This window comes from Crocuta crocuta, unplaced genomic scaffold (assembly GCF_008692635.1).
Source record: "Crocuta crocuta isolate KB4526 unplaced genomic scaffold, BGI_CrCroc_1.0 scaffold1, whole genome shotgun sequence".
In the NCBI taxonomy this organism is placed as follows: Eukaryota; Metazoa; Chordata; class Mammalia; order Carnivora; family Hyaenidae; genus Crocuta; species Crocuta crocuta.
The window spans coordinates 1,648,365-1,666,818 of record NW_027527930.1 but is presented as its reverse complement, the minus strand read 5'-3'; the positions used below and the strand labels follow the sequence as shown (position 1 = coordinate 1,666,818).

General features: G+C 35.5%; 1 protein-coding gene across 1 annotated transcript in view; it reads left to right on the top strand.

Annotated features, from left to right (window-relative positions):
- LOC144220424 (transmembrane protease serine 11C-like) overlaps positions 1 to 18,454 on the top strand; it is a 53,072-nt gene that overhangs the window by 9,661 nt on the left and 24,957 nt on the right. The window contains exons 3-5 of the mRNA XM_077750641.1: positions 3,254 to 3,372; positions 11,861 to 11,928; positions 15,376 to 15,539. Coding sequence (XP_077606767.1) covers positions 3,254 to 3,372; positions 11,861 to 11,928; positions 15,376 to 15,539 — 351 coding nt within the window. The remainder of the gene's footprint in view (positions 1 to 3,253; positions 3,373 to 11,860; positions 11,929 to 15,375; positions 15,540 to 18,454) is intronic.

Here is an 18,454-nt window from a genome sequence, read left to right as displayed (position 1 = left end):
TATGCATTTTCTTAATCCTGGTCCACAAAGAGCTGACAGAACATGCCGAGGAGACCTAAACACTACTCTCCTTTGTCACCGATATCCCAGGACCTACCTCCTCCCCCATAGGATTCACGGATATCCACACCTTCCCAAGTTGATTTATCACAAAGGGAATATTTTCAGTAGTTGCAGGTCACTAATTCATGTTAGGAATTGCTTAAGGAATATCAAAAGTCTGAATGCAGAAAGGGGAAGTCTACATTGAGAGAGGGCTCTGGGCTATAGGGGAGAAGGAGCTAAACTTGACTGTCATAGGAAGACATAGGAAAAAAAGTAGTTGAAACAAACTTGTTGGGCAGGAACACCAGAGGTATAGAAGTAAATGTCTACATGTTCTAAAACAATGGCCTTGCAGGAGGAAAAGTAGACACAGGCCCTGACCCAGGAAATAACACTTACCTGAGAACCTTCCATTTCTGTCCTTTCCTCTTCCTTCACTGTGTTTCTTCCTTAGGTGAGATTATGTAGAGAAGTTACATCGCATCTTGAGACCATTCCTTTAAAGGCTTCAGCACAGGCCCTTCACCTGCTACCACTGCAGCCAGACAGAAGGGCCTTGAAATACAAGAAAGGCCTCTTTTGGGTCTTTTCTCTCAGGAGAGTTTCAGAAATAATAAGTTCCTACATGGAGTCTCACCTTGCCTATCTTATGGGAACTTCCCTTCCCACAGATGCTCCAAAATTCTCCTACAGCATGGATAATACAGGCTACACTGACCTGCCCCCACCAAATCCAGGTAAAAGAGATCCTATTACCTCCTCTTGAACCAAAGGCTACTCAACTCTCAGAAATACACTCCACAGCCCTCATGCTTAACCCTGACCTCACCTTAAGATCACCTGGAGTACTTAATTACAACATTGATGCTCCCACCCAGAATAGACAGACTGTGAGAGGGCACAAGTGATGAGAGTTCTTAAAACTCCACCTGTGATCCTCATTGGAAACCCAGGCTGAGAGCCACTCACCCAAGCCTTGCTTCTCAACCTTTAAAGTGCATAAAAATCACTTGAATGGATGTTAACCAGACTTACTGTGCTGATATAAATACATACATATATACATTATATATATATCTTTATATACATGTATATATTTATAATTGATATACATATATCAAATCATTACATTGTATACCTGAAACTAATATAATGTTATATGTCAATTATATCTGAGTTTTTAAAAATCACTAGGAAATTTAAAACATGTTTTAATGAAAATACAAAGAGGTGAATCAGTCAGGATCTAGTCCTCCCTGGAGCCCTTAATCCTAGCTCAGAGTGTGTCCTGGATTATTTGAAAAATATGACTCTTCTAGGAAGGAAAAGAACAAGAAAATAACACTTAGAAGATATTCTAGGTCATAAATGTCTTGTTGCTCAAGTTCTAGGTTACATTTGAAGGAGAAGAGCTAATTTTTTATTATGATAGTCTGCTAGTTCTTCTGAATGCCAAGACTTAACACTCAGTTTACCACTCTATCTTCTAATTGTTTGGTGTCTTACATGATACCCGAACTAGACAATGGCTTTTCTCTTTAGTGTTTGAAATTTATCTCATAGTTCAAGAAGTTAATATAACCTAACATTGCCACAATGCCACAGATTCTCAACCTTGATATTCTAATAGAGAAATAAGAAGTCATAGAGTATTTATGAATAAAAATATATAACAATAAAAATGCCATGGTCTTCGGAATTTTCTTTTCCAGATTTATTGAGATATAGTTGACACATAACATTGTGTAGCTGAAGGTGTACAATGAAATGATTTGATATACCATATTGAATTGAAATGATTACCATCATACACATATATTATTTCAGACGTTTCATTGTTAGTGTATAGAAACACAACTGGTTTCTGTATGTTGATTTTATATCTTGCAAATTTACAAAACTCAATTAGTGCTAATAATTTTTTCTGGGCTCTATAGGATTTTCTATATCACATCATCTGCAAATAATGACAGTTTTACATTTTCCTTTCCAATTTGGATGCCTTTTATTTCTTTCTCTTGCCTGATTGCTCTGGCTATAACTACTAATACTATGTTGAATAAGAGCGAAGAGAGTGAGTATCCTTGCCTTATTCCTGACCTTACAGGAAAAGCTTTTAACCTTTCACCATTAGTTATGATGTTGACTATGGTTTTTCATATATGGCTTTTATTATGTTGAGGTATGTTTCTTCTAGACTCTATGTGTGAATGTTTTTACAACGTGAAAGAATGTCATACTACATTTTGTCAAATGATTTTTCCTCACTTATTGAGATTATCATGATATTTATTTTTCTTCTATTAATGTATTGTATCACATTTATTGATTTGTGTATATTAAACCATCCTAGCATCCCAAGGATAAATCCCGTTTGATTATGGTGTATGATATTCTAAATGTGTTGTTAAATTCAGTTAACTAGTATTTTGTTGAGGATATTTGCACTTATATTCATCAGGGATGTTAGTGTGTAGTTTTCTTTTCTTGTATGTCCTTATCTGGCTTTAGTATTGGAGTAATGTTGGCCTCATAAAATAAGTTTGGAAGTATTCCCTCTTCTTCAGTTTTTGGAAGANTGTGAACTCCTAGTCTATGGAATGGAGAGGTACAACAGGGCCTGAGAAAAGCTGAAAGAAAAAAATTAATTTATACTGTATTTGATGTATTAAAATAGTATAGTCCAGTTTAACACTCAACTCTTTGCTTTACTTTTCTATAATTTTAAGTTTGACTTCTTTCTTCTATTTACCTAATTTGCAGTGCGTACAAGTCATGCTTCATTTTACTTTCTCCTTTATTCATTTTCATATTCTAGGTGCTTCACAAATGATAAAACATAGGACTCCGTTGATCTTCCTAAATTGTAATCCATGAAGAGCACAAAAACTAAGATAATGTCTATGCTTAAATATCATTTCTCATAGTAACATATCTCTCTCAGATGACTGAAACTTGAAAGCTGGTACATTAAAATTTTACATTAAAAATTCTGAATACATCTTTGGGTAAGGTTATAGAGCTAGATAATGTCAATAAACATTGCTCTGTCAAAGTTATTTTAACAATCATTAGGAATGAAAACTATTTAAATGTTGAGTTACCTGCAATTTAATCAGAATATTAAATTTCACGTGATTCTCTTAAGAATGAAAGTAGTTACACAATGAATGAAGTGAGAACTACTTTTTTTCTCTCTCCTTTCCAGCAAAGACACCTTTCTACTATCATATCAGCTTTAAAGTCAATAATATTGATTATGACAGCAAGTTTGAAAAACCATATTCACAAGAATATATGGACCTAAATAAAAAGATAGTATCTTTGGTAAGTTGACATTTTTTTCTGTTTATTGCCCTTTTAAATGTTATGTTCCTAGAAGTGCCAGAATCCTAATAATAACCTTCCAAGTTAGAAATGATTTATAATTTCTTATTATTTCTTACCACTATCTTAGTTCCTGATTAAGATAGTCCTTTTATTTTATTTTATTTTATTATTATTATTTTTTAAGATAGTCCTTTTAGAAAGAGAATCAGACAACATGTTCAGGAAGAAAAATGTAAGAGGGACAAATTTAGAGAACACTTAATAAATGCCTGACATGTGAGAGACAATGAACATTTCTAATGTATTAAAAAATGAATAAAATACATCCTATCTTCAAGATATCTGAACAAAAAATTGTTGTTTCTGATCCTAAACTAAGGAGTCCTTCAAGGAAGAATGGCCAGTGTAGAAGCGAACATATAGCCCAAAATAAAGATCTCATATCTCCTCAGTGTGGTAAAAAATTTTAAATGCCTACTTAAGAGTGTGCTCTAAGTTAACCTTTAGCTGAGTAAAAACCTAATGAAAACTCTTGACTACTCCTTGGACATAAGCTTCCTTTATCATATATACACTCTGATTAGCTCAAGTAATTCTACCAAACAAACCAAATATTGCCAAGAGCAGTGGTGGCATCATTCGCCTCCCATTTCTCCACATGCGTTCCTGGCAGGACATCTTCGATCTGACTGAAGCTTGCAGTCTTTCCATAACATCCCTCTACCTCCAAGTTTCTAAAAAATTCAGTCTTTAAAAGTCTTGGTATGTTTTTACCATTATACTATGAGTTAGTATATAGAAAATGGAGAAAGAAAATTCCCACTTGTACTGTAGCTTTATGATAAAAAGGAAATAACAAAGGAGCGATATAAAATGGTTAAGAACAGGCCTGGGACTCGGAGTCTTATTCAAGTCTAAATTTAGGCATTTACCAGCTACATAAACTTAAACAAATCACTTAATCTCTTCACATCTCAGTTTCTTCAACTAAAAATGATAAGACAAATACCTATATCATAGAATTGTTGTAGGCATCATATAAGATGAAACACATCATCATCTTAGCAAAAGTCCTATTATTCTGTAAGCCCTTTAAAAAAGATAACCTAAAAATATACCTAAAACAGAGCATCGTTAATATTTGTAATAAGTTATAAACATAACAAAGTTAATATATAACTTAAAAAAATTCCAAATATACCCAAACTAAGAAAATCATCTTTTCTGCTATAAATTTAGAAGACCAATTCATTTAAATCAATTAACCTGTGTTTATATCAAAATGAATATTCTAAAATTGTTGGTTTTAATTAATTATCATATCATGTTAGTCAATCAACCACCAATCCTGACACATTGCTTCAGACCCCTTTAGCAATCCTCATTCTCAGTTTTTAACTCATTTGTATTTTTTTAAATGTTTATTTGTTTTTGAGAGAGAGAGAGACAAAGAACACAAGCAGGGGAAGAGCAGAGAGAGAGGGAGACACAGAATCTGAAACAGGCTCCAGTCTCCAACCTGTCAACACAGAGCCTGACATGGGTCTCAAACCCAGGAACCATGAGATCATGACCTGAGCTGAAGTCAGACATTTAACCAACTGAGTCAACCAGGAACCCCAACTCATCTGTGTTAAAACAATCATCAGGGGCTCCTCGGTGTCTCAGTTAGTTGAGCTTCTGACTCTTGGTTTCAGTTTAGCTCATGACCTCACCGTTCATGAAATCGAGCCCGCATCCAGCTCTGTGCTGACAGAGCAGAGCCTACTTGGGATTCTCTCTCTCCCTCTCTTTCTGCCCTTTCCCCATCCTCTGCTCACTCCCTTTCTCAAAACAAATAAATAAACTTTATTTTAAAAATAAGTAAGTAAATAAATAAATAAAACAATCACCAGATAGTTCTCATACTTTTTCTTCTACATGTGTTAAAGTGCCTGCTTTTTCACACCATTCTGTTTTCACTTAATACAATGATGCTCTGTGTATTATAATTATTACTGTACATGGCATTCATAAACACAACACTGGTGATAAGAGCACAAAATGGAGCTGTGAATCATCCATCAAACTCACCTTTTAGTCCTTATTATAATACCTACAACCTGTTCATCTTCTTGTGATTTTCATTAAATAATTCTTGTGATGATAGACTGTAAAAAGAAGAAATTTGATAAAGAGAGATGGTGCTTTACTATGAATGGTAGTCTTTTACCTACAGAGACTAGGCCTCCATAGGGAATATTCTCATGTTTTAAATATGTCGTTTTCTAGCAGACAACTCAAGAAAAAATCTCTATGTCATTTCCTATTTTTTGTAGCTCTCCAACAGATATGATGCCCTACTACAGCACATAGAAATTCTAAAAATTAGAGTGAGGTAGTACCTTAACAATAATAATTAGCTTTATTAACCATCAGTACGGGCCTCAGGACTTTACACATTAATTTCTTTACTCCTCATACGTTCCCATTTTCTATATGAGGAAACTGAGGCACTAAAAGGCTAACATACTCAGGGAAAGTATGCTTCCCACCTTCTTTATGATTTTTCTGTGCTGTAATTGAAGAGCATACATATATAAAATCTTGAGCAAATTTCAGATTATATCTATTTCACACGGCCGGTCAAATGTTCAAAAATGTTTAAACAAATTCTATGTGGTTTTCATATATAATGAATCAGATTATAGATTACCAAAATATCTGATATATGTGAGGTACCAAAATTATCCCTACAAAACAGGGCAGTCATGTTCATATATCAAACCACTTGTCCAAGATCAGGGGGCATCTTTGGTCACTATAAATCAGGGCATTTGTCAAATGTATTTTCCACTGAGTTAATGTAAATCTGGCATGGGCAAATGTACCTTTATGCATATGCCTCTCTTAGGGGCAACCTATCAAATGACAGGATTCACTATAGAATTCATCAGGATTCGAAATACATAATTTTTTAAAGTAATAAAATGAAGGACAATACTCAGGATTCCTATTCCATCTAACATGGTTAACAATATTTAGTTGGAGTAAAAATCATTTTAGTTCATTCAGTTTTACACCCCTCAAAACATATTAGAAATCTAAAGTGCCAGAAGTGGTCCTAAATTTCTTATTACTATACTCCTTAATCTAGGCTATTTTTAAAGCAAAATACTTATCTGATGTATTAAATGGAAATCATTGTACATTAAGTTTTCAGCCCTGAAGAATTAAAGAAGATCCAAGGTTTATCAAAAAATATAACCACATTACAGAGCTATTCTTCATATTTCAAATGATATAAAGATAACTAACAAAATTACTAATGTGCTAGTTTTCTACAGTTGGAAAATAAGAATAGAAGAAATAAATACTATATGTTCAAGATGTCTATAGACATGGGGGGAGGGTGATTACTGTAAAAATACAGAAAGAACCATAGACCCAACTTTCACTCCACATCTGAGAGCACCTAATTAGCAAATATGTACAATCTCTCTTGCATCCACTTTGGGGGGTATCATGTGGGAGTTGTATTTTCCTGCCTCTATAATAATGCATCACCTTATAATCCTGTCAAACATTCAACAGTAAAATTTAACAATATAACAATATCATAAACAAAATGTTTTCCTACATATTTGTGAACTTATATGAAAGAGAATTTTAAATACCTAGATGGTTTGTATAAAAATTGATTGCAAATGAATATGTTAAACAATACTAAACTGTTACAACACTAAAATATGATGTTAGAAACCAGAAATTCTTCAGAAAAGTGGCTCCAATTATTTTCTGGAAATTTTTTCTGCTCCCTCATGTGATATAGTTATTTTTGTTGATCTTCAGAAAACTTTGGGCTGAAATTTTTCATAGACAATCCCATATGTAAACTATACAGTTAGACTTTGATCTAGCTCCTCTATTTATTAAAAGCATGTATTGATTGGTACTTTTAAGCTGCATGTATTTGATAAGTATTGTGATGACCAATTCAACTGTAAAGATGATTTGAACATCATAAATGATCATGATTTGCAGTTAATAAACTCATCCTTGGCTCCATCATTGTCAAGATCTTCGTATCAACATAGTTCAGAATCTCCTTCCATGTGCTTGTCGAACTGGTGACTTGGGAAGAATTTTGTACATTTTTCTTTAGGAAGAAGGGAGGGAGGGGGATGGACAGATGAAGAATCTGAGAAAAGTAAAAAGTTAGTTTACCTGGTATGAAAGAGAAAGATTTAGGGTTTTTAGTATGTGTGTCTTTTAAGCTCCATTTGAATTTCCAGTCTTGTCTTTCCTTATTTCTGGGAAGATTAGTTCAGCAATTCCTGCTCAAGGCCCTGTCCAATAACCCTAATCAAGTTTCTGAAATTTTCCATTTAATTTCAAGTTAAATATCTGATAACTCTTTTCTACAGAGACTGGGCTTCTGAAAAATAGGAATTTCATGGATATTACTGGAGAAATCTCCATAACTTCACCATACAGCTTCTTAAAACACCCTAAACATGTTTTGGTATTAGTTAAGATATGTGTTGATCTTCTGAGCTATTGTAAGTTTTGGGAAGATGAATGTAATTAGAAAAGGGATGAGGAATTAAGGATGTTAGAACAAACTATGAATAGCCAGTCTTTGGAAAAAAGAACGAAAACTAAAAGCATTGCAAGTTCAGTTACATTTTGATTTGGAGACAGTGCCATATCAAAAAATGGTTCTGTATCGTCCACTTATCCATCTTAGTTTAGTAGGCAAATATATGCTAGGGCCACGTGTCTCTGTTCATACTGAAAGTTTATTTTAAAAATAATTTACCAAGGGCGCCTGGGTGGCTCAATCGGTTGGGCGGCCGACTTCGGCTCAGGTCATGATCTCGCGGTTCGTGGGTTCGAGCCCGGTGTCGGGCTCTGTGCTGACAGCTCAGAGCCTTGAGCTTGTTTCGGATTCTGTGTCTCCCTCTCTCTCTGACCCTCCCCTGCTCATGCTGTGTCTCTGTCTCTCAGAAATATATATAAAAAAAATATTTAAAAAAAAAATAATTTACCAGTCAGGCTCCTGGGTGGCTCAGTCGGTTAAGCGTCCGAGGTGGGCTCAGATCATGATCTCGCAGTTTGTGAGTTAGAGCCCCTCCTCAGTCTCTGTGTTGACGGCTCAGAGCCTTGAGCCCTCTTCAGATCTGTGTCTCCCTCTCTCTCTCTCTGCCCTTCCTCTGCTCTTTGTCTCTCTCTCAAAATAAATAAATAAACATTTAAAAAAAAATAATTTAGCAGTCATCAACTGTGGTCTTCGATCTAGTCTCCCTATTTTACTTTCATTATAACTCACCTAGTCACTATATCCTAAAGTCAATTTTAACCCTTCTTTTCCATTATCTAATCATTCACCACTTTTTATTTTATTTTATATTTTTTTATTAGAGAGAGAGAGCATGAGGAGGGGAAAAGGGCAGAAATGGAGAGAAAGAGTGAGAGAGCAAGGGAGAGAGAAAGAGAGAGAGAATCTTAAGCATACTCCACGCTTGGCAGGAAGCCAGACACAGTCTTAATCCCATACCCCTGGGATCATTATGTGAGTCAAAATCAAGATTCAGATGCCCAACCAACTGAATCAATCAGGTTCCCCTCATCACATTTTATTAATTATTCCTTTAAAGTGGCCTGGCTTGACTTCCAAGACAACTGATTAAAAACAAGTATTTATCCCTTATTCCCTCCTCAAATCTCACTGGAATGACAGAAGAAAAATGAAAACATCCTAATGTGTCTTACAATGGCAGGAATAGTCCCATCATGCACTGAAAGAGTGAAAAGTTTCTGGAAGATAAAAATTAGAGCTCTCTTTAAGAGTAAAATCTAAGTTCGGCAGTATAGTTGTTGACAAATCACAACCCCCTGGAGATAAAATATGGGCCTCCAAAAAGCATGTCTTCCCAACAAAAGCTTGGAACTAATCTAAGATCAGAAATAGTAAAGATTATAAAAGGAAGCTGAGTGGGTAATTAATTAATTAATTTAAGGGAATAAGATGCTGTCAATTAATTAAAGGACTGGATCGAGCATTCTGCTAGAAGTCCATACTAATTCAATTAGAAAAAAAGAAATAGAAGTGATTTAGTATATTGAAAAGAATGGTGGGAAAAAGTCACTATTTACAGATAACATTACTATATACTTAAAATATTCAAGAGACTCAATTGAAAAATTACTGGAAGGAATAAGAGTTTTGTAAAGTGGCCCAATGAGGGCCTTGACCCATGAGACCATGACCTGAGCCAAAATCAATGGTCAAATGCTTAACCGCCTGAGCCACCCAGGCACCCTGAAACATCTTTTTAAATTGACCTACTAAATTTTTTAACTTGAAAATTATGTTTTAGTACCACATAGTCTTTTTTGCTGTGCTTGGGTGTACTCTACTCTTACACGGGCTTTTTTTCACCCCACCATTGTTTAGGATGCTGTTTCCTCCAGAAGTTCTATTTTGATGAGTATCTAATCTGTTTTATTTCCCTTCTTTGAATGCTAGGCTCCTTTATTTGCATTATCATTTTTCTTTGTTGGCCCACTGGGGCCACTGTCTTTTTATTTCAGGCAGTCCTACAAATTCTATAAGGCTTATAAATCCTTCTTGGCCTCTGTGGGGCCATGAAAATCTACTCACATGGTCCAGTGTCAGCTTTATCCCTGGCTATCTATAAACCTCTGTTGGCCACGCTCTTCCCAGGGGCTGTTGCAATTCTCATCTTACACAGGGCTCTCAGACTGCTTTCTAGGTCCTTCCTTGACCCCTGGAAGAGAAAGTTCCTCATCACCTCCCTGCTTCCAGGTCCCCCATAAAACCCCACTCCATTTGGTCCAGGAGAGACAGATGTAATGGAATTAGGAATAGAAGAGAAATGTGGTATTGTTTAGTTACCATCTTGCCAGGATTCCTTCATTAATTATATTTAGAAATAACATCTAAACTCCTTACCATGGCTAACAAGGCTGTCCCACCTACCTGAACAACCTCAACTTATACACTCTCCTTTGTTCACTTTACTTAAGTCACAAGAATTTTTTCTACCCCTCAAACATACCAATCTCATTCTTACTAGGACTATAGTACCTGGTTTTCTCTCCATCTAAAATAATCATCTCCCCTGGATTTTCAACTTTTCATCTTCCAAGTCTCAACCAAATGTCACCTCTTCTGAAAGGACTTATCGGATCATTCAAATATTGTCCCCTGGATCACTCTGTTGCATTACCTTATTTTACATTCTTTTTATTACCTAACACTATCTCAAATTATCATATTTATATATTTATTCTTAGTCTACTTATTATCTGTTTTCTCCACTGAATTTCCAAGTATGAATCTACTCTGTTTATAGTTTTATTTCAATAGATATCTATTGAATAAATGAATACATTCCAATTGCTTTGGAACAAAAGGAAAAGTATAAATTAAATCTTTGCAATGTCAATAATAAGTCACTGATATTGAAGGCCTGTCCTTGCCAAAGTAAAAGCCACGAACAGCGAAATTTGTTGTTGGGTGCCTTGTGAAGGTCCTGCTGTGGGAAATCACTCATTAGGTTAAAATCAGGAACAATTAAGAAAATGATTCTTACATAAAATTTGAGACATTTTTACATATCCTGCTTCAAACCCATCAGTGGCATATACCTGAAAGAGCAAGGAAAATGATGTGTAGCCCAGCCATGAAAGGGGGCCCATAGTAAAAAAAAAAAAAAAAAGAAAAGAAATATTTCATCTTTGAGGACATCTCTGTTAAGTTTTATGGCATTGATGTTCAATAAGAAGCTGAATATGGGGGGCGCCTGTGTGGTTCAGTCAGTTAAGCATCCGACTTCAGCTCAGGTCATGATCTCGCAGTTTGTGGGTTCGAGCCCTGCATCTGGCTCTGTGCTGACCACTCAGAACCTGGAGCCTGCTTTCTGTTTCTCCCCCTCTGCCCTTCCCCTGTTCATGCTCTGTCTCTCTCTGTCTCTCAAAAATAAACATTTTTAAAAATATTTTTTAAATCTGAACATGGAAAGCAGTCTCTATCAGTTGGTTCTTTGAATTCACCTCTTCAAAAAAAGTACTATATTCTGCCCTATCATGCTACTGCTAGGAAACAAATATTCTTGCCTTACCTTACCACATAATTTATTGATTTGAAGACATTTGTGAATAAACCTAGCTAATATAAAGAAAATTTTCAAAAAGATATGTTTAGCATACATTGCATCTTTTTCTTACATGGGTCATGGTCTAGGGAAATTTTAACATTATGTATTCAATATATTAAGGATTTATTAATTATTGGCATGCAGGTAGTAATAAAATAAAACAAATTTAGCCATTTAATGGTGAAGTTGAATGATGGGTACACAGGGTTCATTACATTCTTTTATTTGCTATTATAGATGTTTGGAGTTCTCCACAATAAAAAATTTAAATTTTTTTTAAAAAGAAAAAGTGAGTCTTTATTCATTTTACTTTTTAACAGATAAATGAAACATTTCGTGGATCTAAACTGAGAAGACAGTATGTCAAATCTCACGTTGTCCAAGTAAGGTATGTAAAATAGCCCAAGAGGCACAGAGCAGAAAATTCTGTCCTTTACCTTCATGCCTCATACTCACCAGAATAAACTTTTTGGTATAAATTGGAAGGTTGAAATATGTTTTAGTTTGAGGCTTCAAAACTACCAGCATTTTCAAATGTGAAAAATGTATTCAAGATCTGTTGGAAAATTAGTCAACCAGAACCAAGAATTCCAACCGATTATGAGTCTCAGGTAAAGGCTGAATGGATTTGTCTTTTATTTGAAGGCACAAGGTCAAAAAGCAAATCTAACATCAGGAGATGATTTCAGCAGAGGAAAAGAATGGGTAAGATAAGAGAGCCATAGAATATTTGACCCAGGAGGGGGAAACTAGTAGATATGAGATAAATCTAGTTTAGAGTCATGGATTAAGTATAAAAGTTGAGAAAAATCATATAAAAGACATAATTTTCGGAATGTGTGGAAAAACAAAATCTGTAATCTCAGATTACAGGGCCCACATCCCCATGTGGTAATCATGCACTGAAACTGAGACCACACACTGGCAACTCCCAATGCTTCCATGATGTGTGCATATATACTTGCACCCAATCAGCTTCACTCCTCTCCTTTACCTACTGACCCCTCTAGAAATCCAATTCTACAACTGTTGTCTAGCAGTGATGTTTATCCAAACACTGGTGAGGCACAGATAACCTAGGAACAGATAATCTACAATAGATATGAAAAAATAGTGACTACAAGCGCAAATTAAAAAGTTCATATGCTTTGGAATCTACCTCTTCCTAGAGAGAACTTTTTCTGTTTAATTTTCCTAGGTTATTTTTAAATAATCCATGCTCTTAACCAGTAGCTCCCCAAGACTTTCTTGGTATTAAATCATTTAATATGTACAGATTAGTTTCTTATTTTATAGATAAGGATACTGAAGCAAAGGTAGTTTAAGTGACTTGCCAAGGTCACACATTTAATAAATAATAAAGCTGTAGTCATATCTAGTAGTCATATCTAGATTACTGCACCAACTTCACCTTTCATTCCTGCTCCATGACAATCCATTCTCCATGCAGCAATCAAAGTGAATTTGAAGGGCACAACATCCTCCTACTTCATATTCTCTGACAGCCTCTCATAAATTCCAAATTCCTTATAGAGTCCACATGATCCTCCCTGATCTGGTCTTGCCTCTCTCTGACTTCATTTCATAACTCCCATGAAATAAAGGACCATAACATTTTTAAAGGCTGGGGTGATGGGGATATCTTAGATCATCTCTGTTTGCTAATTGGCTTTGCCCAAGGAAAAGTAAAGTTCTCATTTGTCATGACAGGAGATAGTTTTACAACTTGCAGTAAGTAAAGTGGCCTACCAGAGTTAGGCCTCCACCTGTCTCACAGAAACTGAGAGATAGAATCTCTATCTCTTTGGATGGTTACATTTCAAAGAGATGGCTTTCAGGTCCTTGAGAAAGACATTTCTGGGGCTGTTAAACTGCAAGAAGCTTTTAAAAGATTTGCATACAGTTCAAAGAGGCAGAGAAAGAATTTATGACTTTTCTAAAGTAAATGCTCTATAAGGAAATGGCTATTGGGGTCCAGAGTCAGAAAGAAGACTTCCCTCAGAAAACTGAGGGAAGTATTAAGTTTTTCTTGGTCAGGGCCTTTGTACTTGATGTTTCTTCTTTCTGGAACATTCCTCCCCCTTTTGTCTCATGACTCACTCCTTCTTGTCATTAGACTCTCATCTCAAAGAGGCCTTCCCTAAAGTTGTCCAAAATGTTCTCATCTCTAACCTTCAAGTCATTGCTCTGTCTCCTTCATAGAACTCATTTTGAAGATTATTTTATTTCTTCATTTTCCTGTTTATCTGTCTCAGTAGCATGAGAGCAGGCACCTGTGGCCTTATATGTTCAAAGCTGATGTAGCTCTGATCCCTAAAACTGATCTATTGCTTGGACAATATACATTTGTTGAATGAATGAATGAACTGAAACTTCAGGAATGGAAAGGAAAATACTGTGGCAAAGAATTAAAGGCATTTGTCATATAAAACTAAAGATTATTTTATTAGTCAAGAGAAGGTAACATCAAAGTAACTTTTAGTTCATGATTTTGGTAGAAAATAGGATCATATGACTCTTGATGATGTCAGATTAAGAATCCATGTCTCTATTTAGTTTAGTTTTAGATTATTATTTGACCCAGGAGAAAAGTTCACAGTGACATGCATGGTTTGACAATATTTTTAAAATAAACAAAGCAATATAATATGTCCTTGTCTATTCCATGAGAAATAAAGGGATTGTCTCTACAAATCACACAAGAAAAATTAGCATTGCACCTGCATTAAAAGCAAAAGAACTGAGAATACTTAATAAATTAACATACAACTATTAAATGCTTAATACTGTACAAAAGGAAATTAAAAGAATACATGTACAGTGCTCAATGGAAGAGTATTTGGTATACTTATATCCTAAAACATAAAGTAATAAGGAGTGATATAGAAGTTAGCAAATCTATTATTTAGAATTATGCTGCAAAAATATTATTGAAATAATAAAGCGTTATAATTACTCAGAATATCTTGGATCTTAGTCATGGTTTCTGTTTTGTTCATGGATATTATGAATGTTTGCAAGTGGATGTTTTCAAGATCTCTCTTGAGTCACATATTTCAAAGTTGTGGATTTTGAAATACATAAATATAGAGAAATGCCTGGGAAGAGGAGAGGAGGCACAGAAACAGAGAATACAGCAGAACAGACATCCCATCAAGTCAGTAATAACACCCCTCTTTTAAAACTTCTGATTTACACATTTGCATCTTCAAGTCAGAATTACAAATAAAACAAATCCAGTCTAATGGGTGTTTGCTCAGTCATGATTTCGAACAGATGAGAGAGTCCTGGCCCACCCTTGCAAATTGTGCCTCCACCAAAAACCAAATGAACAAACAAAAAACACTCAAGATAATAAATGATTCTCTCATCCTGCCTATTATGTTTCATTTCGTTATTTGCTAACAGCCCTACATACCAAGTCCATGGTGGATTTCTGATATAAAGATATATTTATATTAATACATATCTTTTGCACAGTACTGAGATTTTAAAAAATACCTCCATATACATTAATTTATATGGTGTATACAACAGCCCAGTAAATACTATTATCCCCATTACAGAGATGAAGAAATTTGTAAGTGCAGAGAATGCCAATAGCTTGCTGTAGTTGGAATTGGCAGATGGTGAATCTAGAATACAAACTCAGTTCTCTGAGTCTAAATTATACTCTCTTTACTGTTCACCATGTCCATAAAGTGCCATTTCTACTCCCTTGAGAGTGGAATAGCTTCCAGGAGTTCTGCTTAACAAAATTATAAAATGACTCCTCTAAGAATGATTGAGACTCAGTAATAAAAGCATAATTTATTTGTCTGTTTCTGTTCTGCAGCCGAGCCCAAGGGAAAGTGATAATACATGCTGTGCTGAAATTTAAATCCTGTTTTAAAAATAATGCAGCAAAATTTCGGGATAGGATTGAAACCATTTTATATCAGAAGCTAAAGGGCAAAACTGGCTCTTTATGTATAGATTCTTCTTCATTTAAATTTTCAGGTAAGCCTTTTTATATATGGTATAGAATCATTTTCATCTTTTAATTTTAATATGGTGTTTTGTTATAAAAATGAAAACAACACTTCCCTCCTTAAACATAATTTCATATACAATGATTATTGCTTTTAACCACTGTTAAAGTAATCAGGGTCCATGTTAATCAATTTCTTGATATAATATCATTCTTGTACTCTTAGACTTAAACTTTACTTGATGATAAGTTGTAGACTCTGGATCTGGAGTTCTCTCTTGTCCAGCAAGAGAGCAGGACACAGGATTGAAATAAAAGAGAGGCTAATGTCCAGGAGGAGACAAGAGCCGCAAGAAAGGGTTCTCGCTCCATTTATATTAGGATCAGAAGGCTTACTTGCGTGATGGATGTGCACAAAGAGACAATGAACACGTGAACATTAACTCATGGGCTTAAGGGAAAGGGGGTTTTGAAGATACGTGGTGTTAGGGGTTTGGGTCAATACAAAATAAAATCCTGGCACTGGGCAGATGCTTGCTTACAGCAAGCAGGACGCCCACTTCTGTTTACGTAAACTGACCTAAGGGACAAGAAAGACAGAGCATGCTACCTCAGGGTTAACAAGGCACTGTTCTTTTGCTAATTAGCTCCACTCAGCACAACTTCACCCTGCTGCAGTCCATAGCCCTGTTTACCTGCTTACCTATTTTGGTCCTTCCTTCTTGCGAAAGCAGCTTTCTGCTATTGTACTAAATTGGGGCTCATTTCCGCCCTGAATAACTAATCTTGTTTACCTAATCCTGGATGTTTTCACCCTGAGATTTCCTATTCCTATACTTTTATCCTGTACTGGGGGCCTTTGCCCTGTTTACCTAATCTTGTTTACCTAATCTTGGATACATTCATCCTGTGGCATTCTATTTCTTTATGCCTTGTTAACCCATCAGTGCAAGCTGAGGGAAATCCTAACTATTCCCCACAATGATAGAGTTAAAAAAAAAAAAAAGTAGTCAGGGCCTCAAATAACATTTCCTTACAAAACAAGGCAGCCTTAAACTCTTAATGGCTTGTTCTGTGGGTTGTGATTTCTCCCTCAGTTCTTCTGGATATCTCAAGAATCTAGACTCCTACATTCCAGAAATGAGTTTGCATCTCTTTAACATCAAGCCTACTTCCTGATAGGCCTTTAATGGAGTTTGTCTCTCTCACTCTTATATACAATCTAATTCTATTTTTTATTTGTTTTAATTCCAGTGTAGTTAACATACAGTGTTATATTAGCTTCAGGTGTACAACTGCACAACCTAATTCTTATTCTTGGTCACCTAACAGTACTGTGAAAGACAGCTTCTAAAGGGCAGGGGCAAATGTCCCTTCATTCCCAGGATAATGGGTGCCTCTCTGGTCTTAATAAAAGGACAACCAACGCTCAGCACAGTTAAGCTCAGCTATCAGATCTCAGCTACAACAAATTTGACCAAGGGCAGAAAAACATCCCTGCCCCTACAGGAAGGACTAAAAGGATGAAATGTTTGTGAAACAATAAATCTAGGCCAAGTGTTCATTTGCATAGAACATCAAAAGGATCAAAAAGCAAAACCTAAACATGCTTCTTCTGGATAAGAAGTCATTGTGTGATTGAAATGTGACTCTCCTCGGGTTATTAGATGCTTTCTCTTAGAACCTTCCTTCTCACACAGTTTATCTTATGTGTGGTGACCTCAAAAGAACAAAGAGAAATAAAGCAGATCTGCAATTTAGTGAAAAAGCAATCTGGCTTTCTTTTTCTAAGTCTGAAGTCAATTATCCTAAAATCAAAACCTCTTAACCTCTACCCTCCGTTTTAACATCAACAAAGAAAGCATGCAAGTCCATACTTAAAGAATCACTGAGAGAGGCTAACGTCAAATATTATAAGATATTAGTTCCAATAGACAATTATGAAGTACTTGTACAAATACTTTGCTAGGCAATGTGGGAACTTCAAAAAGGAAAAGAGTATTGTTCCTCTCAGCAAAATGCTCATAAAATAAATAAATACACATACAGGTATATACATTTAAGCTCACACTGATCTCGTGTACATGAAAGGTATAATTGGTATCGTTATGACACAAATATTTTAAGTTTGTTCAGTATAAACAGTGTGATGTGGCTTGACCTAATGCTGTCATCAGCTGGTAAAATCAGTGATTGCAAGTTGCTAAATAAGAACAGGTGAAAACTGGTTTTGTCGACAATATGCTTCAGGCCCCAGGTTTCTCAGTTCACTGGTCTGTAAACCCTTATCATGACTTTTGGGCAGCGATCCCAGCAGAGGACAGATTCCTTTAACACAGGTCTCAGAGAAGCCGATTCCTTTCCTTCAGAGCACTTTCCAGGTTCTGATTATGTATTCACTAAAATGATGATTTGATTACTGACCATCTCTTCCGACAGATAATCTCCACGAGAGAAGAGGTCATGTGCTTGTTTGCTCACCATCACATCTTCAAGCCTATGCAGGGGCTGGCATATGGCAGCAAGTGGTTGTTGGGTGAACAAAGCTGCAATATAAAAGCTGCAATTGAAAACCAGAGTAGGAGAGAATATATATAGCCTTCCTTATCTAAGGTTCCCACAAAGAGTTAAGCCCTAACAAAAATGATGTGAGTGCCTGTTTTCAGTTCTTTTAAGGATGATACATAGTATGTTTCCAGATTCATAAAAGAGAATTTCAGATAAAGAGGATTAAGAGTACACTTATCTTGATGGACCCTGAGTAATGTATAGAATTGTTGAATCATTACACTGTACATCTGAAAGTAATATAACAATGCATGTTAATTATATTTCAGTAATAAAAGGGGGAGTTCATTCATTTCATAAAAATGAAAGCTCCCCATGGTGTTAAAGTTTAATTCTCTTCTAGAATCCCAATTTAGGAGAGCTGACAGCAACTGTG